Genomic DNA, 25,658 nt, shown 5'->3' with positions numbered 1-25,658 from the left:
TACCTGTAAAGAGATCTTAGAGCTGATTATCTTGCAAGCAGGGATAAGGGACGCAGATGTTTATCACCAGTGGGATCGTAGTGTCCTAGTGCCTGAATCTGACTGTTTTCGCTGGTTACCGATTTCTGGTACAATGTCCTTGCTAACCTCTTGAAATGACTTTTTATTGATGACATTCCCGTGTGTTCATGTAAGGTTGCAATTGGTGTTACCCTCGGCAATTTTGTTATTATCCTGAGGACTTTATTTTGAAATGTCTGTAATTTATTTATGTGAGTGTTGGCAGCATAGCCCCATGCGGGGGAGCCATATGACAATATGGAACGGAGGAGTGATTTATAAAGTACCAACGCTAAATTAATGTCAATGGTGGAGGATTTATTTAATATAGGGTACAGTTGCCTGAGTCTGTAATTAGCTTTGCGCAAAATACAGGATATGTGGGTACGGTAGTTTAATTTTGAGTCAAGTGTAACACCAAGATACTTTGTTTCCTTAGTCCAAGATATGGTTTCGTTAAAAATCTTTACTTGATGTGCACTGCAGCCATAATGTCGCAGTCGTTTAGAAAAAAGTGTAATTGTGCACTTTTTTGCATTAATATGTATTCTCCACTTCCGGAACCATGGTTCTAAGAGGCGTATGGCAGAGTTTAACTTTCTGACTGCTATATCTATGCTGCCTGACCGAACACTAATATTCGTGTCATCAGCATAGACCGATATGGCTATGTTGGAGTCATTTTCAATTGAAGGAATGTCATTAATATAAATATTGAAGAGTGTGGGTCCAAGTAAGCTGCCCTGAGGCACTCCGGCCTGAATGGGGCGTAGGTTTGAATAATAGTTTTTGTGCATTACAAAAAAGAATCGATTCTGGAGGTAGTTATGTATTATATGAATGAAGTGAGGTGGAATTTTGGCCGAAATGAGTTTAGCAATCAACCCGGTGTTCCAGACCTTGTCGAATGCTCGTTCAATATCCAGGAATAACGTTACTGTGGCTTTGTTATTGTTGAAACCGTGCGTAATGCGCTCCACATTCCTTAACAACGCATGTGTTGTGGAGTGACCTCTTTTAAAACCGTATTGGTCATTTCTGATAGCTTGCAGCTTCCTAAGTTCGAAGTTTAGTCTTTTTAGAATGATTTTCTCTAAAAGTTTACCTAAAGAATTTAGAAGGCTTATTGGTCTATAATTTAGTGGGGACGTATGGTCTTTGCCTGGTTTCGGAAGCATAATAATTTTTGCCTCTTTCCATTGTGTAGGAAAATAATTTAGGGCAAGTGATCTATTAAACAGTTTTGCAATAAATTTGAAAACACACAGCGGCAGTTGCTGAAGTATTATAATCTGTATCCCGTCAGGCCCTGCTGCTTTGCGTGATTTGAATACACTCTGTGGGCAGAATGCAGTATATATAAGAATTCAGTCCGTACCTCACAGGAAACATTACGTCTCCACTACAAAGCCCAACCGGTTAATGCTGTTTAGGGAAACAGTCGCTGTTTATTGTGATAACCACATGGAACACACAGATACACTCTTTGGGCAGAATGCAATATATATAAGAATTCAGTCCGTACCTCACAGGAAACATTACGTCTCCACTACAAAGCCCAACCGGTTAATGCTGTTTAGGGAAACAGTCGCTGTTTACTGTGAGAACCGTACGGAACACACAGATACACTCTGTGGGCAGAACACAAAGTCTTAGTGTGTTAAAGCGAGCGGTATATATAGTAAGGTTACGGGCTAGACGTCCGAGGGGTCGGAGTTCGAGTCCCTGTAGTTAAATTTTTTTGGGCCGCGGCATAGCTCAAGCGGTTAGCGACCTCCGTAGTCTAGGGGTAACGTTCCCACCTCATGACTCAAGGTACGCGGGTTCAAACTCGGCTTGCTTTAAAGGGATAAATATATATCGGAGGGGAAACTGAAGAATTTGTACTAAAACACCCATAACATCTGTCCAACAAATATTTACTAACTCTTGCAATTTTCGCGATAAATTAGCAAATGTTAAGAGTCACATCTTCCGGGATATAAAACGTGTAATCCGTTGCAAGTCAACCGACGTTTCGGTTAATCATGTCGCTTCATTCTTTTCAGGGTTGAAGAGTAAGACAAGAAATCAGCATGAAAGAAGAGCAAGCAAATGAAGGCTTCATGCCGGTTAACTGCTTGGCTCGCTGTTTCACTATGAAGATGTAGGCGATATTCTACCCTGAAACGTCGAGCTTCCTCCGAACTACAAGGCGTTACTACCCAGTAGACCGTAGTCTTCATGTACGTGTATAAATAAGATTACGAAACACAGAAAACTCGGAAACCTTCGACCGCATCTGTCTGTCGTGTCACGTAGGAAGGAGACCATTTCTATCCCTGTTTATTTGCTCTGCATTTACGCCTCTTATCATGAAGTCAGTTGCTGTTTCAAGAAAACATGTGAATTTCGAACACGTACTTATCCCCCCGTATCATGGAGTTACAGGGTATTGTGAGACCGGGTTGCGAAAGAGGAATGTGGGCTAGGAATGCTCCAGATGTTTATGTACTGCAATTCGGAACTATAGCGGTGCCCCGAAATGGAAATAGAGCCTCTGGGCTGAACATGGATCGTGTCCAGATACCCGCGGCCATTGGATCGAGTGATCACTGAGAAGCCAGTGCTTCCAGCCAGAAGGCTGCAGATGTGACGTCAGCTCGAGGGAAAATGTGTATTGGAACTGCGTTCTCAGATACCAGAAATCTGTGAACGCACTTTATTCCGTATCAAGGGGCTGAGTGTACCCTGATAAATGAAATCGAAACAAGAAAATTATCAATGTATATGGATCTGTAATTTCCTTATGTATGAATGAACAAGGACCGCCTCTGTGGTCTAGTGGTCAGAGTTCTGGCTACAGATCCAGAAGTCCGGGTTCGATTCCCGGCGCTATCAGATTTTCTAAGAAGTAGTGGGTCTGGAACGGGGTCCACTCAGCCTCGGGAGGATAATTGAGGACTTGTTTCAAGGCAATAGCAGCTGCGGTCTAGAAAACCGAGATTAACGGCCGTGGGGATCCGTTGCGCTGACAACGCGACACTCTCTATCCGCTAAAGTTGGTACTAACTTCGCTGGGAAGCGGCAGTCGCTCGGTCGGTATAGTTCGCTTGCAGACTAAAACCAAGGAGTTTGTTTGTTTATTGTATGAATGAACAAGTCCTATAAGCATGAGATTCACCAATATCATTACACAAATTTGGGTTACCATGGCAACGAACTCGTCACCTCATTTCATAACGATTCTGTCTCTGATTTTTGTCATTTTCAGGCTGTAATTGCTTATTGTTCCTTGGGGCATAACAGCTGTATATCTGAGTAATGTAAGTAAAATCACAATATAAATTGAAAAAACCCTTCTGTTCTACGAGTATCGGTCATGTTCCAAACCTGTCTCACAGCTTTCTGTATTCCACAAATTATTGTGACAGAACTATTTAGAACTGTCGAGTGCTAACAGGTTGCACGACCCTGAGTTATGTAATAGGCGACGAATGAACGAGCAGTCTTTTTTTCAGTGTATCGTGTCTATTATGTGAATATTCATAGTATGCTGTTGTGATATGTGAAATGTCGTGTGCTGTACAGAGGAGGCGGTTTATGATTAGCTGCTGTTTTGGGCCTATAAGGACCTAAAGCTTGTTGCTTCACATGAAGAGAACGATGGAAAAAATTACGTAATGAGAAATTTCATAATTAATAATCTTCACTTAAAATCAGTAGGATAATTCCATAAGGGGGAATGAAATATATAGGAAACATGAATTGACTGAGGACATAAGTAATGATCACAAAAGGTTCAAACCAAAAACTTCCAGGAGGACCATTTTGGAGACCTGGACGCAGATGGAAGAGTAATACTGAAACGGAGGTTAGAAAAATACGGTTCGTGATATTGACTGGATGTAGCTGGTTAATAATGAAGTCCAACTTCGAGCTTCAGTGAAGGAAGTAGCTACTTCCATAAGAACAAATATTTTTTTTTTTCGATCAGGTTCTAATGACTGCAACTTCTCTGAAATATGACCCTGATTGCTTGGACTTAGTACGTTCTCTTTCCACCAATCATTTCGTTTTATTGCTGCCAAGACTTCCGTAGTAATTGGAGCCCTGTGCGATTCATTCTTACTGCAAATACCATCGCCCAACTTTGCACACAAAGTGCTCTGTAATTCGCTTAGTCGGGGTGAGTCCAACTGGGTCCACTCGGCACGGCGGCCACTGATTGGCCTATTGTACCTGCCCCGGGTGATTAGGATGATGGAGAATTTGGTGGAATGAAGACTAGCAGGGCAAACTGAAGTACTCGGAGAGAACCCGCCCCAGCGCCACTTTTTCCACCACAAATCCCACTTGACCATACCCGGGATCGAACTCGGGCCGTCGCGGTGGGAAGCCAGAGACCAACCGCTTGAGCTATGCCGCGGCCTTAACTGTGCGGTTACCCGAAGTGGCAGGACCCCAGAATTAAAGCCAGAATCCTTTAAAAAATTGCAGATATATAGATTTTCTCTCGAGTTAATTAACGATGCTGTTCAGTTATATAGGATATCTCGAAAGGTAAGGAGATTTTGAATAATGAAATTGGAAGGATGTTGACATATCAGTGGTGGCCTATTTTAAGACATAAACTCAGTACGTGCCTGGAGGAAATGAGGATGTTCATGAAAATCCTGTCAGGATCTGGAAACAGAACTGGATGACGGACAGGCCTGTCTAACTTTGTTTCTGTCAGTCACAGGGGAGCTCTCAGGACAGACGGTAGGCAGCGTTCGTCATTTTTCCGCGCCGTGCATTTCTGCGGGCTCGCCTTCCAAGTTTCTCCAGGAACCGCATCCACTAAAAATAGACTCCTGGGCTTTAATCTGCTGGGGCTGAACACGAGGGAGTTGGTAGTTTTTTATTTTGTTACGGCCCCCCTCCTGTTCCTTGCTGCACGCACAATGGAAACTGTTATGCATGTGGTCTATTTCACGGCGTGGTCATTGCCTGCACTATATGTCATTGAATGGTATGAATCTGGAAGGAAACCACCATGGTTTGCCTGGAAGGACAACTGAGGAAAATCACGAGGAACATCAGCGCAGCCGCGATCCGGGTCGAGATTCAGTTCGAGAATAATTCAGGCTGTAGTTCATATTGTAGCGTGCAGAGCAGTTGCTACGCAACGACAGTAAAATGGGCTGATATATTATGGCCGTTGCTGGACAACGGTTCGATAAACACGCTCTCGCAGTAATATACACAAACGCAACAATATGAGAGCTGTGTTTTCTACGTAATCCGTGCCGAGATGTTATAAGCGAGACGAGGTTTAGAGCTTAGTCAGAAGTCTCAGAACTGAGACAGTAAAATACGGTCGAGAGTCCCAGTGGACTCAGACCCGAGGAGTACTGCGCTGGCAATGGCCAACAGCATATATAAAAGACAGACCCGTCCTCTCGCCAGAGAGGGCGCCCCAACAAACAAGACCGTAACGGCCAAGCAGCAATAAATATCTGGTCATGAGCCCCAGATGGGGCTCGACACCAAGACTTACTGACTGACTGACCGTCAGTCGCAATGTGACTTTGACTTGAGCTTAGTCAGTAGTCAGTTCAATACGGGAGTCTGTGAAGAGAGGGTTTCAGCTTGGAAGCAGAGGAATAGCCATTATTGGAGCCTTTACCAGGAAACGCCTAGTAACAAACAGAACATTAGACTGTGTACTCTAGTGAACTGTGAAATGTGGAATTAGTAATAGTGTTATTGTTATTTGTGGTTACGACCTGTAAGTAGACAATAAATTTATTCACCAATCCAAACCCCGTCTACAGTCACACATACACGTGACAATATTAAGAAAGAGAAAGGAATTGAATGAACAATTGGATAGAATGACTGATGAATATATACCGAAATCGATAATTACAGTACAAACGTAAAGGAGACACAGAAAACATTGAGAAAGGTGAAATGAGCGTGTAAATTCGGAAAAGACCTGAATGTCTACAGCACGAAGGAAAGAAGACGATGCTACATCATCGCATCACTCACACAGCGAGTTACCAGTTTCTGGAATTCTGAATTCCTCTCCTGAGGGCCACGTTTAGCGGCGGATTCCGAAAACTGCAGCCCCATATTTCCCCCAGATTGGTGTAGAGGTAAATTCATAACACGTAAATGCATTAAAATTAAGCAACAGAGAAAGAAGAGACGGGGGAAAGAAGAAATACTGAAACAGAGAAAGGGGGATTGGGAGGGAAAAGAAAAACAATTTCCTTTGGACGTAGAGGGCGTCAGAACTAAATCTATTTATAAGTCTCATGGAAGACTGGGGATTCCACTCGGGACGGGGGGAGGGAGCAAAAATTAGCAAACTTACGTTTATGGTTTTAAAGACTTTTTACTGATCGACCTCGCGTAATCATGACAGAAGTGCAGTTTCTTTAAATAACTGTAAGTTTTGATTTTAACATTCTGACTGATTTTTTCTTCATTTTTTATTTTATTTCAAATACCCAGAGGAGGTGAGAAGATGCCTGGTTTTCCCGCCTGATGGCGCCCATGTGTAGGGCATAACACCCCACAGTGCCTTTCGTATGATAAACTGAGCAGATTTTGATGTCGCGAAGAAGAAAGGATTTTGGCCGGGAGAGAAAGTCTCGTGAAACAGTCTGTCCACACGTGCTACAGAGACCAATAGCCCGCCTTCTTGGCTAGGTCAGATACTCTCCATGAGCCGTACCAAATCTCGATGTATGCTGAACGCACTTCTTACAAGCCGATTCTAAAGGATTCTGATGGTGGCACATAGTCGTCAGAATCACTGCATTTTTTAACATTTCCTATCGTCCGGTATTCTAAAAACTAGAGAACACAATGAAGAAAGTCGTCTTCTGGGTTTAGGCCAGGAGGGACGTCGGCCAAAACGAAGAATACACGGCGCCTAAACACATAAGACGACTTTCTTCATAGTCATCGCCGTGAAAACCTCAAAACTTACATAGAGAACACAGTGTTTCGCAAACTGTATCTGTTTCTGTCCTCAAGTGAGGGAGGAAATTCCTACTCTGTTGGTCCCTTAGGAAGAGCTAACCTCGATCACCCAACAGCATAGGTGTCTCCCCACTCATCGGACGTTGGACACAGATCCAGTTTCCGAAACATTGGGTTCTGTAGTTTTCAGAATACCGGACGATTCACAATGTCAAAAAATGCGGTGATTCTGAGTGTCACTTGTCACAGCCAAATAGTTTGTTGAAATTAAGTACGTGAAGAGAAATTTATTGCAATGTCATCTTTTGTTTGTTCGGACAGTTTCTCATGCGCAAAACTTGAACAGAATAAAGATGATGATTAAGGACAATAGACCACTGTAGGTCGCGGTGCAAAGGCCGAGGAGGGCCACCCCTCATACATTCAAGATGATGATTAGTGCTAAACACGAGGGGGCGAATTTAACCCTCGTCATAGCAGTACATGGAACTAGACGGGAAAAAAAGCTATTTTCTGATAAAATTTATGTTGGAAAGAAGAAATTGCCGATAAAGCAAAATAGTTAGTTCTGGGAAGGACTCACACCGTATAAGGCTCATTTACTTCAAGTACTTAAGTCAACGTACCCGGCGAGGTTAACTGGTGCTATTACGAGACATGTACGTACTCGGTAACCGCGAGGAGTTATTTAAAATATTTCGGATTAAATGACCGAAAATTGTAGAGTTGTTGGCCATCTCTGGTCCAATGGGTAATCTGACACTAACCTGTGACGTTTCAGCACAACCTAAATGCCGTCGTTTCATGTATGGATGCCCTACAGTCGTTTGGATGCGTCAGAGGTTTAGTCTTGTAGAAGAGAATTGAAGATGATCAGGCGAACCAGACCACTCGTACATACATCTCGCAGTTTCCGGGTTTATCATCCAGAGGTCCGGGTTCGATTCTCGGCGCTACCAGATTTTCTGAGAAGTAGTGGGTCTGGAACGGGGTCCACTCAGCCTCGTGAGGATGACTGAGGAGTTATTTCAAGGAAATAGCGGCTCCGGTCTGGAAAACCGAAATTAACGGTCGTGAGGATTCGTTTCGCTGACCACGCGACACCCTCTATCCACAAAAGTTGGCACTAACTTCGCCGACAAGCGGCGGTCGCTCGGTCGATATAGTTCGCTTGCGGACTAAAATCACGGAGTTGGTTTTTTGTTTGTTTTTATACGCTAACATATGTGCCTTGGAGACTGAGCAAATCTATTAGATATACTGGGCAGGATAACCGACCTTGGACAGAGACTCCAACCCAGACCTCTCAAATGCGAAGAGGTGCTGACTAACTGTATGGAGCAGAACATTTCTTGAGAATGTAACAGTCGTGTAGCTGCTCAAGAACTTCCCAGTATTTTACGGGATTCAAAGGTTCATTACCGTGTTCACAAGAGTCGATATTTCTTCCCTATCTTGAGCCAGATGAATCCAATCAACATCACACCACCCTATTTCTGAAAGATTAGATTTATTGTTATCTTCATGCCTACACACAATCGAACGCATTTTCTATCGAATCAGACAACGCCTGTCACGTGGGACAGTACATTCATTGTCTGGCGTCGTGCAAACCAAGATTAAATGTAACGTCAAGTGGTGCAAGCGCGTAACAGCACAAGACGAGAGAGTAGAAGGGGCACTGAGAGATATTCCCCGCTATATTTAACACCCTTTTCTCTGCACACGCAGTGCGGAGTAGCAGCAATTCCTCCACACGCGTGTACGCGCGTGCGCGCGCACATAAAACAGGAACGAGCCCACACGAAAATGCCATATCATAGGAGAATCCTCGTTTCGTCTCCACTCAGAAGCATTTTTAAAAACACCAGTTGTTCTTGTGTAACTACGGCATATATGTCACGTCCAGTGAGTCACAATGACCGTTTTGACGGGTTTGCGCTGCCCTAGATAACTTCTTTTCTTTTTTGGCTCGTCCCGAGAAACGAAACATAGGCCGCGTGAAATTCAAAAAGATTTTTGAGAGCAACCCGGACCAGCGTTAATTGGGAAAGGCACTGATGATGGTGTGTATTTCATTACTTACTTACTTACTTAAGGAGCTGGCCACGCCATAGCTCAAGCGGTTATTCGCGGGCTTCCCATCGTGGCGGAGCGGGTTCGAGCCCAGGTCTGTTGAAGTGGGATTCTTGGTGGACAAAGTGGCGCTGGGGCAGGTGTTCTCCGAGTATTTCGGTTTCCCCTGCCAATCTTCATTCCACCAATTGCTCCACAATCACCCTCACCTATCATCTGGGGCTGGTACAATAGGCCAGAAGTGGCCGCAGTACAAGGGACTTAGTCCCATCCCACTAGCAATAAAAAAAATACTTATGGAGCTGAGTCCTTCTTGAGGAGAAGCCAAATCTGCAGTTACTCAAGAATTTTCCAGCATTTTGTGGTACCTGAAGGTTCATTAACGTGTTCACAAGAGCCTTCCACTGGTCCCTATTCTGAGCCAGATCAATCCAATCCATACCATCCCATCCTATCTCACTAAGATCCATTGTAATATTGTCCACCCACCTACGCCTTGGTCTTCCTAGTGGTGTCTTTCTTTCTGGCTTTCCCACCAATATCCTATATGCATTCCTCTTCTACCCCATTCGTGCTACATGCCCTGCTCACCTCATCCTCCTTGATTTGATAATTCTAATTACACTTGGAGAAGAGTACAAGTTATGAAGCTCCCCGTTATGCAGAACGTGGGTTTCATTACTGAATCCGTATATCTCGTGTCATTCGGGAGGTCTGTGTTTCGAATCTCACTACAGCCTTCCTTCAAAGAGACCGATTAACGATTCGTACATTGTTGGACGGTTCCAGTTCAAGTAGCACAGTCTCAGAGTCCTCAAACAAAGGCAGTCAAATAAACCGTGCACTGCCCTGGGAGATGTCGCCTCCAATTAAATACGCGATGAAACCAAAAGCATGTAAAGGTAATACTCTCTGTGTCATTAATTACGCAACATGTCACGAATACGCATGAGGTGGAGGTTTTTTTTTCCTTGACACTACAGCCCCAGTGGGCCTAGGCCTACCTCTATGAACTCCGTTCACTTCGATTTTTCTAGATCTTACACATACGGTAGGACCCCTTGGGTGGGTCAGCAGCTCGTCGCAAGGCCTCTACCTGTACACAAACTCAGAAAAACGCACACAAACATCAATGCCCTGAGTGGGATTCGAACCCACGATCTCGGCTTCCGAGCGAGCGAAGACAGTACATGCCTTAGACCGCTCAGCTACCGTGACCAGCCGGGGTGGAGGTATAGCTCCACGCATATTTAACCTACACTCTAGATCGAGTTCAGAAGTTAGTTTCACGTCAGCGGCCTCCGTAGTCTAGGGGTAACGTTCCCACCTCATGACTCAAGGTACGCGGGTTCAAACCCGGCGGAGGTCGTGGAATTTTTAAGGGCGGAAAAATTCAGGGAACAAGTGCTCCGGGACCTCTGAGCTAAATTTAGGTAATTTCCCGCACAAGTAGTTTCCAATGCCTCCGGTAGATGGGGGAGCTTAGGTACCACTGCCAGAGGAGGGGCGACCTCACTGACAGAAAGGGACTAACTATCAGATACCACTGCCAATAGAAGGCCGAAACCTCTCTGGCAGAAAGGGCACGATTGCGAGCACCAGTACCGGTAGGGTATAGAGACAGTAGAAATTCAAAGGGGGACGCACAATAGATCATACTGGTCGCGGTGCATGGGGTAACCCACTCTTCAATACTCAATACTCAATAGTTTCACGTCCCGGCCGCTTTATCCCATGGGAGGAAACACCCCCTCCCCAGGTATCTACTGGTTGGCTCCTAAGAGCTGGTCTGGACTCTGTGAAAGACAGAAAATAAAACAATAACAGAAGCTCAATGAGACTTACAGTACAGCCCTGTCGCATTTTATGCGAGAATGCGTTCCTGAAGTCCTCGCATAATTCACACAATACCGATAATGGATGGCGGGTATTTCTAAGTGGCGCCGCCATGTGGCAAAAGCGCCAACTTACTAGACGCGCAAGTTCTCGAACACATGCCTCATTTTTGCCGAAATGTTTGGGATTCGCATTATTTCAAACTTCGCGTATAAAGCCAGACTTTATCAATATTTTTTTTATGTCGCGTTCTTTCATATTCGCATAAAATGCTACCTCAGTGTAGTTTTGATGGCTCGAATTCAAAGTGCACACTCGCAGAAGCAAGATAACTACATCAGGCCGACATGCAGAGGACATGCACCTGTGACGCAACACGTATCACTTTCACGCATGAGAAGCTGAGAACATAGATTGAAGACCTTTGAGAACAGGCTGCTGAAGGAAATATTGGACATAACAGAAAGAAACGCAAGGAAGTAAAGAACTGCATAAGAAGAGCTTAATAAATTTTAATCCTTACAAAATATTAAAGGTAAAAATGTAAAAAGGTATAGCTATCCGTGTAACAGGATGTGGAAGTCCATAGAGTCGTGAGGCGTCGAGGCTTCCACGTTTTCTAGACAATCGGCTCACAGATGGCAGTGAGATTGTCAGCCTTACGCGCCGGCCGGCCGCCCTTTACCCCCAGGAAGTTTCCTGGTACTAATTCCTGTTAGAGGCTGAGTGAAGCCCAGGGCCATAGTGCGGCTGAAAGGATTAGGTCAAATAAAAAATCAAATAACCTCATTGGGAGTGGAACCCGTGACCTTTCGGCTACTAACATAGTGCCTGCACCAACCATTCTACAGTATGATTCATCATAACTGGAAATACAGCTCTTTTTTAACCGTAGCCTTCCGTAGATGGTTCTCCCAGAATGCATTAGGTTTTTACTTCTTTGGATTTGGTAACAATTTTCTTATAGAGCAAGGGCGTCGGCCTTGCGTCTTTCTACTAGCCGAATCCCTTGGGACCGTATTTTTAACTCCTCGGCACCGACCACATAGAAAACACCCCCAATTGTGTGTTTCTTGTTGCCGCGGGTACGTGTCTACCGATCCTTTGCCTAGAAACGGGTTGCATAACACTGGCGTTTATTCGCCTATTGCATAGCGTCGGCTCTACATGCCATATTACGTTCTACGAACAATGCCCAGTTTAACGGTTACTGCGATTAACCTTTGTCGATCGACCAAACTACGTGATAAGATGATAAAGTGGTCAGGATGTAGGCTTCAATGACCGTATTACAGATAACACAAGCGCTGCACTTTGTTCTAAAAGCAAAGCACAGACAAGAAGTAAAGGGCAAGTTATAGCTCAAGTGGTTAGTCGCTGGCTTCCCACCGCGGCGGCCCAGGTTCGATCCCGGGTCTGGTCAAATGGGGTTTGTGGTGGACAGAGTGGCGCTGGGGCAGGTTTTCTCCGAGTGCTTCGGTTTCCCCTGCCAGTCTTCATTCCACCAATTGCTCGACAATCACCCTCACCTATCATCTGGGGCTGGTACAATAGGCTAGAAGTGGCCGCAGTACAAGGACTTAGTCCCACGCCATCATCATCATCATCATCATCATCATCATCATCAGTAATCTGTAAAGACGACAGGTCCACAGTCTCTTCCAAAACAATTCCTCCATTTAATGCGATCTAGAGCTTTCTCCTTCGAATAACAGTATCCTCTTCTGTCCCCAAGGTCATCCAGCATCTTCTTACGTCTTCTTCCTCGTCTTCTTGTCACTGCTATCCGCACCTCTATCTTTCCTTCGATAACTTCTTTTAGAAGGCAGTTTCTGCGTAAAACATGACCAATCCAATTAGCCTTCCGTTTTCTTATTTCGTGTAGGATATTCCTCTGCTTACTGACTCCCACGCCACTAGCAATAAAAAAAAGTCTATAAGTGCCACGAAGTCGAAACGTCGCGGCAGAGTGAGTGGTATTCCTGCTTCTAATTTGGGGATGGCGGTCTAAAATGGTGACCTTGAGACCCGCTGCATTGAATGAGATTTGTCGTCTTTTTCTTCAGTCTCTCTACACGAGTTTAGGGATAATATCTCGGGTCAGGTCTCGACCGTTTCCTTTACCACCTCTTTCAAATTAATTATTCACTCGCCGCCGTATAGTCTGAACTGTGTATAACGTCGTTAAATAAACGGGAATAAATGAAAGTCAGTAAGTAGCTGAGCGAGCAAAAGAACAACATTTTCTTTACATCTTCTGAGTATTTATTGTTTTTACTTTCCGTGACTTGGCCCGTTAAGCGCACACTCGAGGAGACAATGACGTCAGAATAATGCGGAAGGGACGCGCTGGATGAATAAACATAACAATGGGCAAACTAAACCCTGACAGACCAATCAGCCAGGTTCTCCACCAATCAACAAACCAATCAATCAAACCCAAACCTCAGATCGAGCAACCAACCAACCAATGAACTAACCAACGAATTAACGAACTAACCATTGAAATGTTAATTAAGCAGCTAATTAGCACGGCTGACACACACGTTACTCCTCATTTCAAGCAACCCCCTTTCACCATCTGCGACCCTTGTGCAGTAGCTTCCCCAGCGAGTGGTGCTTACGCGTATGATTGTGCTGCAGGTAACTTTACAGTGTGCTTGTGACACGCTGCTCATCCGTGAGACGGACACAGCACTTCTTGTTAGCGATGTTTAAGTTGCCGGCATAAATGCCTCAGCTTTCTTTGGCCGGCCTTCAACATATCGCTCCGTGAGCTACGTAACAATCTACATCTCTTCCTTTACGGTTTATTTAAAGACGCCTCACTACTAGACACTACACATAGCGCCGAATGGCACGGTGATTACTGAACTATAGGTCAGGGCCCAATGTGAGGCACTGTCCAGACACTGGTCTTCAGGGACAGGACAATAAAATCAGGCTACTTGGTCTTCCTCTAGGATGATCACTGCAGTTTAGCACTACGCCATGAAGGCGTGTGGGGGAGTGGAGGTGTAGCTTCTACATTCTTGGCCTCGGCACTAGATGGAGGTGAGTGGTCAGCTTCACGCCCTTGTCGCTTTACCCCCACGGATATAGGCCCAGCTATGCGTTGGATAGGAGGCTGGTTGGGCCCCAGAGCCCGTCTGGGCGCTACGAATAATAATAATAATAATGATCTGGATCAAATACATGTTTTATTTACACACAAATGAGATTAGATAAAAAGAAAATAAGATGTCTCATCTCAGTATAAGCCGCTACTCCTGTATTTATCCACAAGGTATAAGAAAAATACAGACAATTCTTAGGTAGGACTACATATCTTGGCACCGATATCCGAAACCCGGATCTCCCGTTTACGAAACATGACGTAAACCACTGCACACTGAGGTTCAAGCGTGACTTTGGCCGACCTCTCTGCTCGAATGAAAGTGGTTTCCGACTGCAGCTGTCAGAGTAACGCTCCGTTACAGCAAGTGACGGTACAGCCGGCTGCCAAGAGACGCGGATGACAGCCAATGAGTGAAAACAAGGCACTCTCATTGACATACGGACATTTAAGCAGCATGTAATAATACGATTCATTTCCCTCCTATTCGTAAACATTGCTCAGAGACGTAAGTGTTCAACCTTGAGGCACGAAACTATAACCGCTCTTTGGCTGTCACTTCTTATAACCGTTGGGCGCCACTTCTTGCAACCGTCCCATATTTATTATCTTTATATTTATTTATTTATTTGCCCGCTTCGCTAGAACACTTGACTCTTTTATTTGCCCGCTTCGGTAGAACACTTGACTCTTCTCAGGGTTATGTCACGGTAATAACTGGGGCAACGACGAGATTACACATTTAAAGCTAGTCCACTGATGCAAATCAAAGGCACTATTTCTGCTTAATCACAAATTGTTTATTTCAGAAGCAAACACTATAACTTTATTGGCAAGTGCGGAGTAATGTGCTCTTTTTATATTATCAAAGATTAATCGAACCAATTAAAGAGTGTTAAATTTAGATATACTTGGAGAGTACAGTCCAAAGACGTCTGCTGTGATGAATTCTGAACGCCAAGTGCCTCTGCTTCTATTCTGCGGGAGCGTCACTTCATCATTGTATAGGATTTGAACCGACGGCCTTTCTCAAGACAAGAATAGTTTCCTAATGGCTGATTTTAACTGCCAATTCATCATGAATCAGCACTAGACAATCACATTACTAACTTTGAGAATAAAGAGATCCAAAGATATTGAACTCGGAACCCTACATGTGAAAGCGGTTATTGCTTAGTTTAGGGTCCAATTACACCTTTCCGAAGACACTTTTATAACAGCTACCCTATTAGCAAAACAACATTTACATGTTCGGCAAACTACAGACATATCTTTCCGTGATATCCTCGACCCTTCCCGGTCACCTAAGCTGCAGGTAACAAAACAAGGCAGTTGTTCCTGTCCAAATGCGAAAAGCAAGTCATAACTTCTTAATGGATGGCTCTCACTTATAAATCAGTCACTCTATTGAAATGGCTAGAGAGGAAGATAGCGTCCATTAAAGAGTATTAAAAGGTTTGGACTGTCACAAAACTGCGACCCGCAGGATACTTGCGTAAATACAAAACTAGAATCGAATGTTGAGTGAACTGAAATTTCATTAGACGTAGGACACGACATTTTCAGCATTCAGGTGACCGAGGAAACAGCCGTTTCTTATTACATACATACATACACATACATGTACGGTGAGCAGTTTCTTCTGAAACTGACGCGTGTTGCATTGCTGTATGTCTTCCACTTTGGTTCTGTTACGTTTTTTATTGGACTTAATTAGGCACGAGACTGATGAATTCAGGAGAAATATTTACGTAAAATTTCAGTTTTTTCTTCTTATCCTTCCTCCCCCTTTATTCCTTAGGCCCTCAGGTCTGTTTCCCCATCAGAATTAATACGGAACCATGGATCCTATACGGAGACGGCAAGACTTTAGACGGGGGGGGGGGGTCAGTCCTATCGCAAGGCCGCTAACTACAACAGACAACACAAATGCGGAAGAAACTTGGACGGACATCCATACATCTAGCCGGATTCGAACACACGATTCCAGTGTCTGAGAAGGAGAAGACATTTCATGCACATCCTGTGATCGGCCGTCTAAAGTCATATGTGGTAAGCTAGTGCCCCTGTCCCATTACGTAAAGCAAACAATTTTGCGTTACACACAGGGCGTGCTGCTACTGGCCAGTCGTTACTACGGTGCATATATAATGGGCGAGGCATGTAGCAAGCAAGTGGGAAGTGAACAGAAGTTATAACTGGAAGAGGTGGAAAGTTATTATAAAATGGATCATGGTATGATAATTTGAATTGGATTCATCTAGCGCCAGTTAGGATTATTATTATTATTATTATTATTGCTATTATTGCTACGCAACTCATATAAATTTCCTTCTTTTGTTGTTTGTTTGTGTTTTGTTTCTTTGTCTGCATTTCTACTCAATTTATAATTGGCCTTTGGCCTGTTAAGTTTGTACGTAAATAAATAAATATGAAATTGAATTATTATTATTATTTTCTAAATGCCCGGTTCGCTGCTCCGCGGTTGAGACTACGACCTATAACAACGCCAATCAGTTCGTTAACAACGGTTCATAGAAACCTGCAGTGTCCAGTTGCTTTCGATGTCGTTACAAACGGACGTTCCCTCACACACTCACTTCCGTCTATAAATGCAAACACACTTGTTATTTTAAACGCCATTTAATAATTGCATTTAAAATTTATGAAATGTCATTCGCTGCCACTTGTTTCGGCTTCACGGGGCCATCATCAGGCAACTGCCAACTGAACGAAATCACTACACTGCATGGGCTCGCACGTCAATATATTGACATGTCATCATATTCGAGGATGTGCGCATGCGCGTTCACCAGGCCACGTATTTCTGTGCTGCGGCTTTCACGTTGTGTAATGTACAGTATCAATGTCATGTTTACTACAATTCTGTACAGTCTGTACGTGTTTACTTTGTACTTTTTTATTACTGCTAGTGGGGTGGGACTAAGTCCCTTGTACTGTGGCCACTTCTGGCCTATTGTACCAGCCCCAGATGATAGGTGTGGGTGATTGTGGAGCAATTGGCGGAATGAAGATTGGCAGGGCAAACCGAAGTACTCGGAGAAAACATGCCACAGCGCCACTTTGTCCACCACAAATCCCACTTGACCAGACCCGGGCCGCCGCGGTGGGAAGCCAGCGACTAACCGCTTGAGCTATGGCGCGGCCTTTACTATGTACTTACGCATTCCTTGTGCGTAGTTCTCCTAGATCAGGCGTGTAACCCTTGTATTGTTTTGTTGATGTATTTTCTTTCACTTCTATGACATTTTGATGGTGTGTGTGCTGCTATCTGCCGTAGAGTTCGTATATTATCTGCAATATGGGATTGTGTGTTGTGTTGTGTGTGTCGTTCTTGTGTAAGTTATTTCTAATAATTTTATGACATTTTAAATACATTTTATGAATTTGAAATGTAACTGTAAGCGACACTTAAAAGAAAAAGCTGTGTTAGCGTTTATAGACAGAAGTTAGTCAGTGGATGAGTGAGTGAGTGAGTGAGTGAGTGACATATTACTGTAGCAAGAAGCTGAAATATAATACGTATTATGAAACTTATGATTGTCCTGTAGCTGCTGCGAAGCAGGACACTGCGTGTGTACATCTGTGTCTGTGTTGTTTGTTTAACTACGCTGACTCTGTAACTGGGTAGCTTTTGAGTCAGCTCATCAAAATAAAGAACAGAACTGAATTATTATTGTTACCACTGTCCATATTGTTATTGCAACTTCTATTGCTTTCCGTTCTTGAGCAACGCCGGCTCTTCAAATTGATTTAATTCGGAACGATCTTATATCATTTTAAGACGTTTATATGACGTCTTTCTCTCGAGTTTTATTGAGTAAATTTTTGGGTTCAACTTGAGGCCCCTTCAGAATGTAGTACATTTTGCAGGTCTTGAATACCAACTGCTGGAAATATACTGCATCTCTGGCATCTGTTTTTATCTGACACATACGTATATAGGTAGAAGGGAAAATTGTAACGCGTTTCGGATTTCTTAGTTTGGTGTTTGGTACAAGCACAAACAACCCTCACCTCCCGTACAAACACGAATCAACTTGCGAGCTACAGACTCGAGTTCTCCGCATGTTCTAATTATCGTCATTTGTGTCTTAACCCACTTCTGGTTGTGCTGCCGGGTCTGTCTATGAGCTTCAGCAGCATCACGTATTTCATTATAAATATCATTATGAAGTCGATCAAGTGCACGTTTCTCTTCACTTGCAAATCGGTTTATAGCAGTACGAGAATCATCAACCAAAGGCATTTCTTGGCCCACAGGAAACATCATCTGGAAGAGCCGTGTCAAACATGCGGGCCCATAGCCACAAAGTGCCGCCCCTCAAATTTTAGAGCTAATTGATATTAAAATCAATATTAAAATTTTAGTAGAAATATTTTTTGTAAAGACAATTTCCCAACAGACCAGAAGACAAGAAGTCTCACGCAGACATAAGTTAGCAGGCTGCAGGAAAAGTGATTCTGAGAATTGCAGAAGGGTTTGTCCAACTAACGGTTTGTAAAGTTCGTGAAGGACAAACTGTTGTATTTCAGAAGGGTAATGTACTAAAATTNCCATTGAGACAAGAGATACACCTTCCTACTAGTCCGGTAGTCTCTTGTACATTGTCAGTCAGTTCATTTTCACACAGCGACAGGTGTTGATGTTACATTGTGATGAACGTATAAAGGTTATAATTAGACATTAAATTATCAACTACGAGTATCAAAATCTAATGTATATTTCTATTTTGAAGTGCGGCCCTGGATTATTATTTATAGGGCTGAGGTGGCCCTCTGTACAAGTTGAGTTTGAGATGCCTGATCTGGAAGGAGGATCTGTCTGAGGTTTCTGACTTCCTTTTCCTCGACCTACGCTTCTTCCTCTTTCTTTTAGCATCCTCACTAACTTCGTCTAGATCATGCTCTTCTCCTTTAATTTTTGCGTTTTCTACTCTTTTCCTCGTTACTCCCCCACCTGGTACATCACCACTAGTACTACCGAAACTGAACTTTCGTTTCAAAATTCATTAAGTTCAATTACTGTATCATCGCCAATACTGCAGAAGGAATTGGCCTGGAGGTAACGCTCTAGAAATGCACTCAGGAGGGACTCGGTTCGAATCTCTGTCGGGACACCGACTATCCTGAGTGAGACAATTTGTGTTTCTTCCTCAGTCCCTCCAGATAAATGCTGGGATTAGGTCACTACTGCTTCCTTCAAGATCCATTCTAATTCATCACTCCTCTGTCATCCTAACGTCCGAAGGCAGATGGTCCCAAAACTGAAAAAGCGTCGTTACATAATCATGGGTACTAAAGCCCTTGTGAGTCCCCAGGCAGGAGACACAGACCCGTGAATCTAAACGAGTCGCATCTAATCACTGTACCGGTTGTTGCAGGCTATCCTGTTCTACGCACCGCGGTGGCTGTGGAAGTCGTGGGAAGGCGGGAAGCTGCAAGCACTCAAGATGGACCTGGACGTCGGGATAATGACAGAGGTGGACAGGAAACAAAAGGAGGAAATGATGTTAACTTATCTCCAGAACAACAGGCAGTATCACAACTTCTGGGCCTTCAAGTACTTCTTCTGCGAGTTTCTCGCTCTTGTCAACGTGATAGGTACGTGAACACAGAGATGAGGTCAGAGAAAGAAGCCCAACGGATCTACCTCTTACACGGCTCCCTCAAGCCCTTGTGCTTTCTTCTGCTGCGTTCATCTCTTCTTACCCAACCACTTGTTTTTACCCTACATTCCTTATTTTGAAAAAAAAAATAAAATAAAAGTAGGCTTATGCGATTTCCATCCCGTGCGTCTGTGCATCCCCCTTCCCAATAGCTTTTGAATGCTTAAACCAATCTTAATTAAACTTGGTATGTATAACATGACACGTTCGCCCATCTCAATGGTATACTTCATAAATGTCTCCCGTCAGTCTGTGTATCCATATATATATACACCCCGCTATCGTTACTAGGCAACGGCTCGGTAAGAGCGTTACAGCGACAAAGTATACACACGAATCAACAGAGCAATTGCTGGATGCGTCGTTTTCTATGCGGTCCTTGTACATAGTATTAAAGGAAAGCAGGCGACTAGTTCTTCCCAGAACTTCTTGATTATTTATATACTTAGCGACGCTGCATAGATGCTTAGTGAATAATGAATGGGTAAGGATGCGGAAGGGGAAGATACTATGGGCTGATTTGTGTTACAATCTCAGGATTTGAAACAAGAGACTGAGTACAACCAAGAAAACATCAGCCAGGGCAGCACGACTCTGAGCTGAGTTTCGAACTCGGGACCTCCTCTAGTACGAAGCAGGTGTGGTATCCGCTTGACGGTGACTCCCTGCTAATATCATTCCTCACCCTGAATCTCACCACGACATGCGTTCCTATACTGCACTGCTGTAAAGAAGAGACTGATGTTTTTAACGCGAATAGTAACTTCTGTTGTTTCGTGACGTAAAAAAGAACAAGTAGCAATTTCACTTATGTCACTTGTGTGCGAAAGCATATAGTCTGCTAAATAAGCACTGCGTTGGGCAATGTTTATTTGCATTTCATTCTGTGGTGGTGTTTATGAACTGTAGCCAGGCACAGGCAGCCAGAGAATATCACGCTAAGTTCATAATATAACACAATTCAAGTATTAAAATGTTTATTTATGTTTTCCTACACAACGGTTGGTGTATGAGTTATTCGCAAGGGGGCAGTAAATGCCAAGATGTCGTGCCGTAAGTTGAGGAGTTTGCCGTGTCGCAGTTCAGGCTGTTTGTCGCCGGTTTCCTAATGCTGCGGCCCGGGTTCCAGCCCAGTCAGGTTATGTGGGATTTGTGGTGAACAAAGTGGCACTGCGGCAGGTTTTCTCCGAGTACTTCGGTTTACCCTCCCAATTCTCATTCCACTGACTGCTCCACACTCAGGAAGAGTTCACGTTCTGAGAACAGCCAAGGAAGCCTACAATCCGCATTGCCTGATTGGGTCCGAACAGTGAAACACGGGGGAGGTTCTGTGAAGGTTTGGGCCGCAACATCACGGTACAGTTTCTGTTGCTCCCATTGTTACACTTCATGGCCGAGTTACTGCAAGGGAGTGCGTGGGCAGGTTGCGCAATCAGGTGCATCCCATGGTCCAGACGCTATTTCCGAGCAACGGTGTGGTGCTCCAAGACGGCAATGCCCCCATTCACACAGCTGGAACTGTTCAGTCGTGGTTTGAAGAGCATGAAGGTGAACTTCAACATCTTCCCTGGCGAGCACCGTCACCAGATCTGAACATCAGTGAACCACTCAGGTCAGTTTTGGAGACTACAGTGAGGAACAGTTTCCAACCTCCAAAATCCCTAAAGCAACTTGAAGATGTTCTTCAAGAAGAATGGTATAAAATGTCGCTAGAAACTGTTCAAAACTTGTGAGTCCCTTCCAGGAAGGACCGCGGCTGTACTGAAGGCAAAATATTGGTGCAGCACCCTATTGATAAAGATTTTTTTCCTTCTCTACTTTACTGACAATCAGATTGTACAATCTGTAAGTCAATGTGCTGATTGGTGTAATAACTATTTACTATATACTCCTCTGGCGTGTGCAGAGTGAACATCCAGTGATATTTTCCTCAGTTCGTTAGATCTGATGGCCAAATTCTTTTGAGTCTTTGATTTTCATGAGGTTTTAATAGTGGTTGAAGAAGTGGGCTGAACTGTTTTTCTAGTTTGCTGAAGTACTCGGTGCTGTTTTCTCGGATGACTTCCGTTACGTAAGGAGTTTTTAGATCTGTATGTAGGGTGCGGTTGGATACATACCCTGCTGCGTTCGCGATTGTTCGGAGTATTTTGGACTGGACACGCTGTATAGTGGCAATGTTGGATTTGCTGGCGCAGCCCCAGAGTTCTATGCCGTATGTCCATATAGGCTTGATGACTGTTTTGTAGATTAGTAACTTGTTTTCTATGGAGAGGTGGGATTTCCTTCCTATGAGCCAGTTGAGTTCCTTGGTTTTTTGGTCGGTTAATCCTAGGTATTTGACCTGTTCTATAAATAAATGTGTACAGTATCTGTAGCTTTTCCTTTATTTTGTCCTGTACGTCCTGCCACTGCATTTAACACAATTTTCTACGTTGTCCAGGTCAGATTTTCCTGATGGACCATTTCTTAGACGGGGAGTTCTTCACTTACGGTATAGACGTCATCAACTTCATGCAAAGCGACCAGGAGGACCGCGTCGACCCCATGATATACATCTTCCCCAGGATGACCAAGTGCACTTTCTACAAGTACGGGGTATCCGGCGAGGTAGAGCGTCATGATTCGATCTGCATTCTTCCACTGAATATTGTAAATGAAAAGATTTATATCGTCCTGTGGTTCTGGTTTATAATTTTGGCCATCCTGACATTACTTCTGATAATATACAGATTATGTATGGTCACAAGTTACAGACTGAGGGCGTATCTATTTAAGATCAATTACGGACTCATCAGAAGAAGTGACATAGAGAAGATTACGAGACACTACAGTGTAGGGGACTGGTACCTCCTTTATATGATCGGTGTGAACATAGATGCGAGAATTTTCAATGAAGTGTTTCATGAGCTGGCTGAAAAGATCATAGACGACAGAGAAGAGAAACGTCACATCATCTAATTATAATACTCATTTGCAGTATGTTCTCTGAATTTGACTGTTAGGGAATATCTGAAGTAAGGAGACCGAGGTGGCCACAGTGCCTATTGCCATTGTGCCTATGCAGCACACCCGTCTTGGTGTAAGTCACTTCAGATATCTGTTTCAGAATTTGTGCTAATGTATCTCCAGTTTCATTAATCAGCTTCAGTAGAAGAGGTTGAGGTTTTCTAAATGTGGTCCCAATACTTAAAAATGTTGATCAATAAAACTGCAAGGGAGACAGTGCTTGGAAGAGCTAGGGGTAGATTACAGATTAATATTACAATAAATTTTATAGATGTAGACTGTGGAGAGGTTTTGTGATAACAGACATGAATCCTCTAGGCATATAAACCTGTGAATTTCAGTTGGATGGCCACTGGATCAAGAAAATCTGAAATGTTACATACACAGAGGGCATAGACACAAGTTATCAACAAATTCTGCACAGAACATTTTGTGTGTGCGTAATAAATGTAAATATTACAATTCAAACATGGTGACGGTACGAAAATTATGTTTATATTTAAAATTTAAAGTAGCGAAAACTATAATAATTGAACTGTCTTGCCTGAATATATCACTGATGTAGTAAGTATGAAATAAAAACAGTCAAAGCAGTTAAGAGAATGTTAAGGATGCTTTTATATGAAGTTATCGGTAATGGGGCTGAAATTTTCAACATATATTCATGTTCCATTATTGACATAAGAAGTTCACGGACTTCCGCATTATGCAGTGCGTGACAACGTAACATTAAAAATACTACAGCCCCTAGAGCAATGTTGCGCTTTGCTGTTGCAAACTGCGGTCGGCGCAAGCGCAGACCACTCAGCTATTGTTAACATTCCCCTTACCAGTGAAGAGCTTACAACTGAGCTTTTTTCTGCAAGTAAAGTAAATATTAGAGTTAAAGTTGCGATGAGTCATTTTTTTACTCACCAGTTTAAGACAATTTAAAAAAAAGATTCGTCACAAATTTTTAAATTTATCGTATTTTATTTATTACATGTCATATATAATAGTATATTTTCTATTTCGGGGAGCACGCGGTGAGGCACTATGCTACAAGCCGGAAGGTCGCGGATTACATTCTAATGACCTAATCCTTCCAGCCGCACTATGGACCTGCGGGCGACTCAGCCTCAAACAGAATGAGTACCAGAAATCTTCCTGGGGGCGGCCGGCGCTTAATGTTGACATCACCGCCATCTGTGAGCCGATTGGTTAGAAAATGTGGGATTCTCGATATCTCACAATCCTGTGGGTCTTCACGGTCTGTTACAGGGATAGATCTACTTTTTTTTTATATAATACTGCATTGAATATCTAATAATACCGACAGTTTGGTGGAGGTTCACGGACCACAGTTATACAAACATTGCCCTAGCCAGTAACGATGTATAACTGTGATCAGTTTAAACGAAACGACAACTATAATAACGTACGTAATAGAAATATAAGTAGTTGCAGCTTTACTATTAATAACATTACGCGTTCTTTAAGCGCCTTCCATAAAACTAACTGAAAACGAAGATGTCGCGCTGTCCGCCCCTGTTTTACACATTCAAAGCCAAAATGCTCGTGTTTCAGCACAACACGGTATTCGGGAAGGAAGGAATTTGATTTCGGTTCGTATAAATCAGACACAAATACTATTCAGAGTGACCTTCAAATTGGCCTCTATAATTTCCTGAGAAACGGCTCAACGTGCAATATAAATACAACTGTACATAAGGCAATGCACGAACAAATAAATTGTGCTTCTAGAGAGTGCATACAGCTTTGCAGCATTCAGAGCTGACTGCAGGCACGTGTTGTTTATCTTTGTTGCTGATTATTGACACATGTTGTTTTATCTTTGTTGCTGATTATTGGCATATTCTGTTTTATTTTTGTTACTAATTATTGATATATGTTTTATCTTTGTTGCTGATTATTGACACATGTTGTTTTATCTTTGTTGCTGATTATTGGCATATTCTGTTTTATTTTTGTTACTAATTATTGATATATGTTTTATCTTTGTTGCTGATTATTGACACATGTTGTTTTATCTTTGTTGCTGATTATTGACACATGTTGTTTTATCTTTGTTGCTGATTATTGACACATGTTGCTTTATTTTTTTTATGGACAATATAGGTATAATGGTACCGGAACAAATTTAAATACGAATTGAATTATTATAATTTAAATGCGTTCTGGTAACAAAGCATTTTGCCAAACGACTGCCAACAATCAGTTCCTATTATTATTATTATTATTATTATTATTATTATTATTATTATTATTGTACGCATGTAATCCCTCAAAGCACAGTAGTTGCTATATATACCACATACGTCAAAAAGCTATGTATTTTGTCTGGAAGATTTTTATCGGTTTCTTAAGAGTCTAACAATAAACATCCATATTCCTTCCCCCTTCAGCAACAACTATCAGCTGACTGGTCTTTGTAATGGAAACGCAGGAATAAAGAGGTAGGTACTGATGTTTCGGAAGAACCTGTTATCTCCGTTTTCAGAACAACAGAATTAAACAGATACAAAGGTTCGGGGGCACCTGCCGCCTCCAGGTGCAAGGTACCTCCGGCGGTGCCAGAAGAAAGAGGATGCCTCCGAAACGTTGGTAAGTATCTACCAAATTACATAACGTTACCCCCAAGTCACGCCAAGTGCAGTTTTCTGGGGACTGAGCGCCGAGAAAGAAGAGCAGTGATAGCTCTCAGATTGTCGAAATTCCAACTGCTGGGTGCTGTGGGCGGGCCATTAGCTCACGCACGTGGGCCCTAACCTGAATCACTGCGGACCCAAACGCCGAACGGTGATGGCACAACAGTTCTGACCCACTTTCCAAAAATAGCGCCATTCTAAGTGATAGGTCACAATTGGTTTTTTTGCTGCACAGTGGTTGAAAGGATTTCCTCAGGTAACGACCAG

At 43.2% G+C, this 25,658-nt stretch overlaps 1 protein-coding gene across 1 annotated transcript in view; it reads left to right on the top strand.

The window, feature by feature from the left end:
• Positions 1-23,721, top strand: part of LOC111873965 (innexin shaking-B) — a 34,463-nt gene extending 10,742 nt beyond the window's left edge. Inside the window, exons 2-3 of the mRNA XM_023869080.2 lie at positions 19,453-19,672; positions 22,178-23,721. Coding sequence (XP_023724848.1) covers positions 19,453-19,672; positions 22,178-22,695 — 738 coding nt within the window. The 3' untranslated portion in view covers positions 22,696-23,721. The remainder of the gene's footprint in view (positions 1-19,452; positions 19,673-22,177) is intronic.
• Positions 23,722-25,658: the final 1,937 nt, after the last annotated feature.

The sequence above is a fragment of the Cryptotermes secundus genome, unplaced genomic scaffold (genome assembly GCF_002891405.2).
Source record: "Cryptotermes secundus unplaced genomic scaffold, Csec_1.0 scaffold870, whole genome shotgun sequence".
Taxonomy (NCBI): domain Eukaryota; kingdom Metazoa; phylum Arthropoda; class Insecta; order Blattodea; family Kalotermitidae; genus Cryptotermes; species Cryptotermes secundus.
The sequence above is the reverse complement of the archived record's forward strand: the minus strand, read 5'-3'. Positions and strand labels throughout refer to the sequence as shown.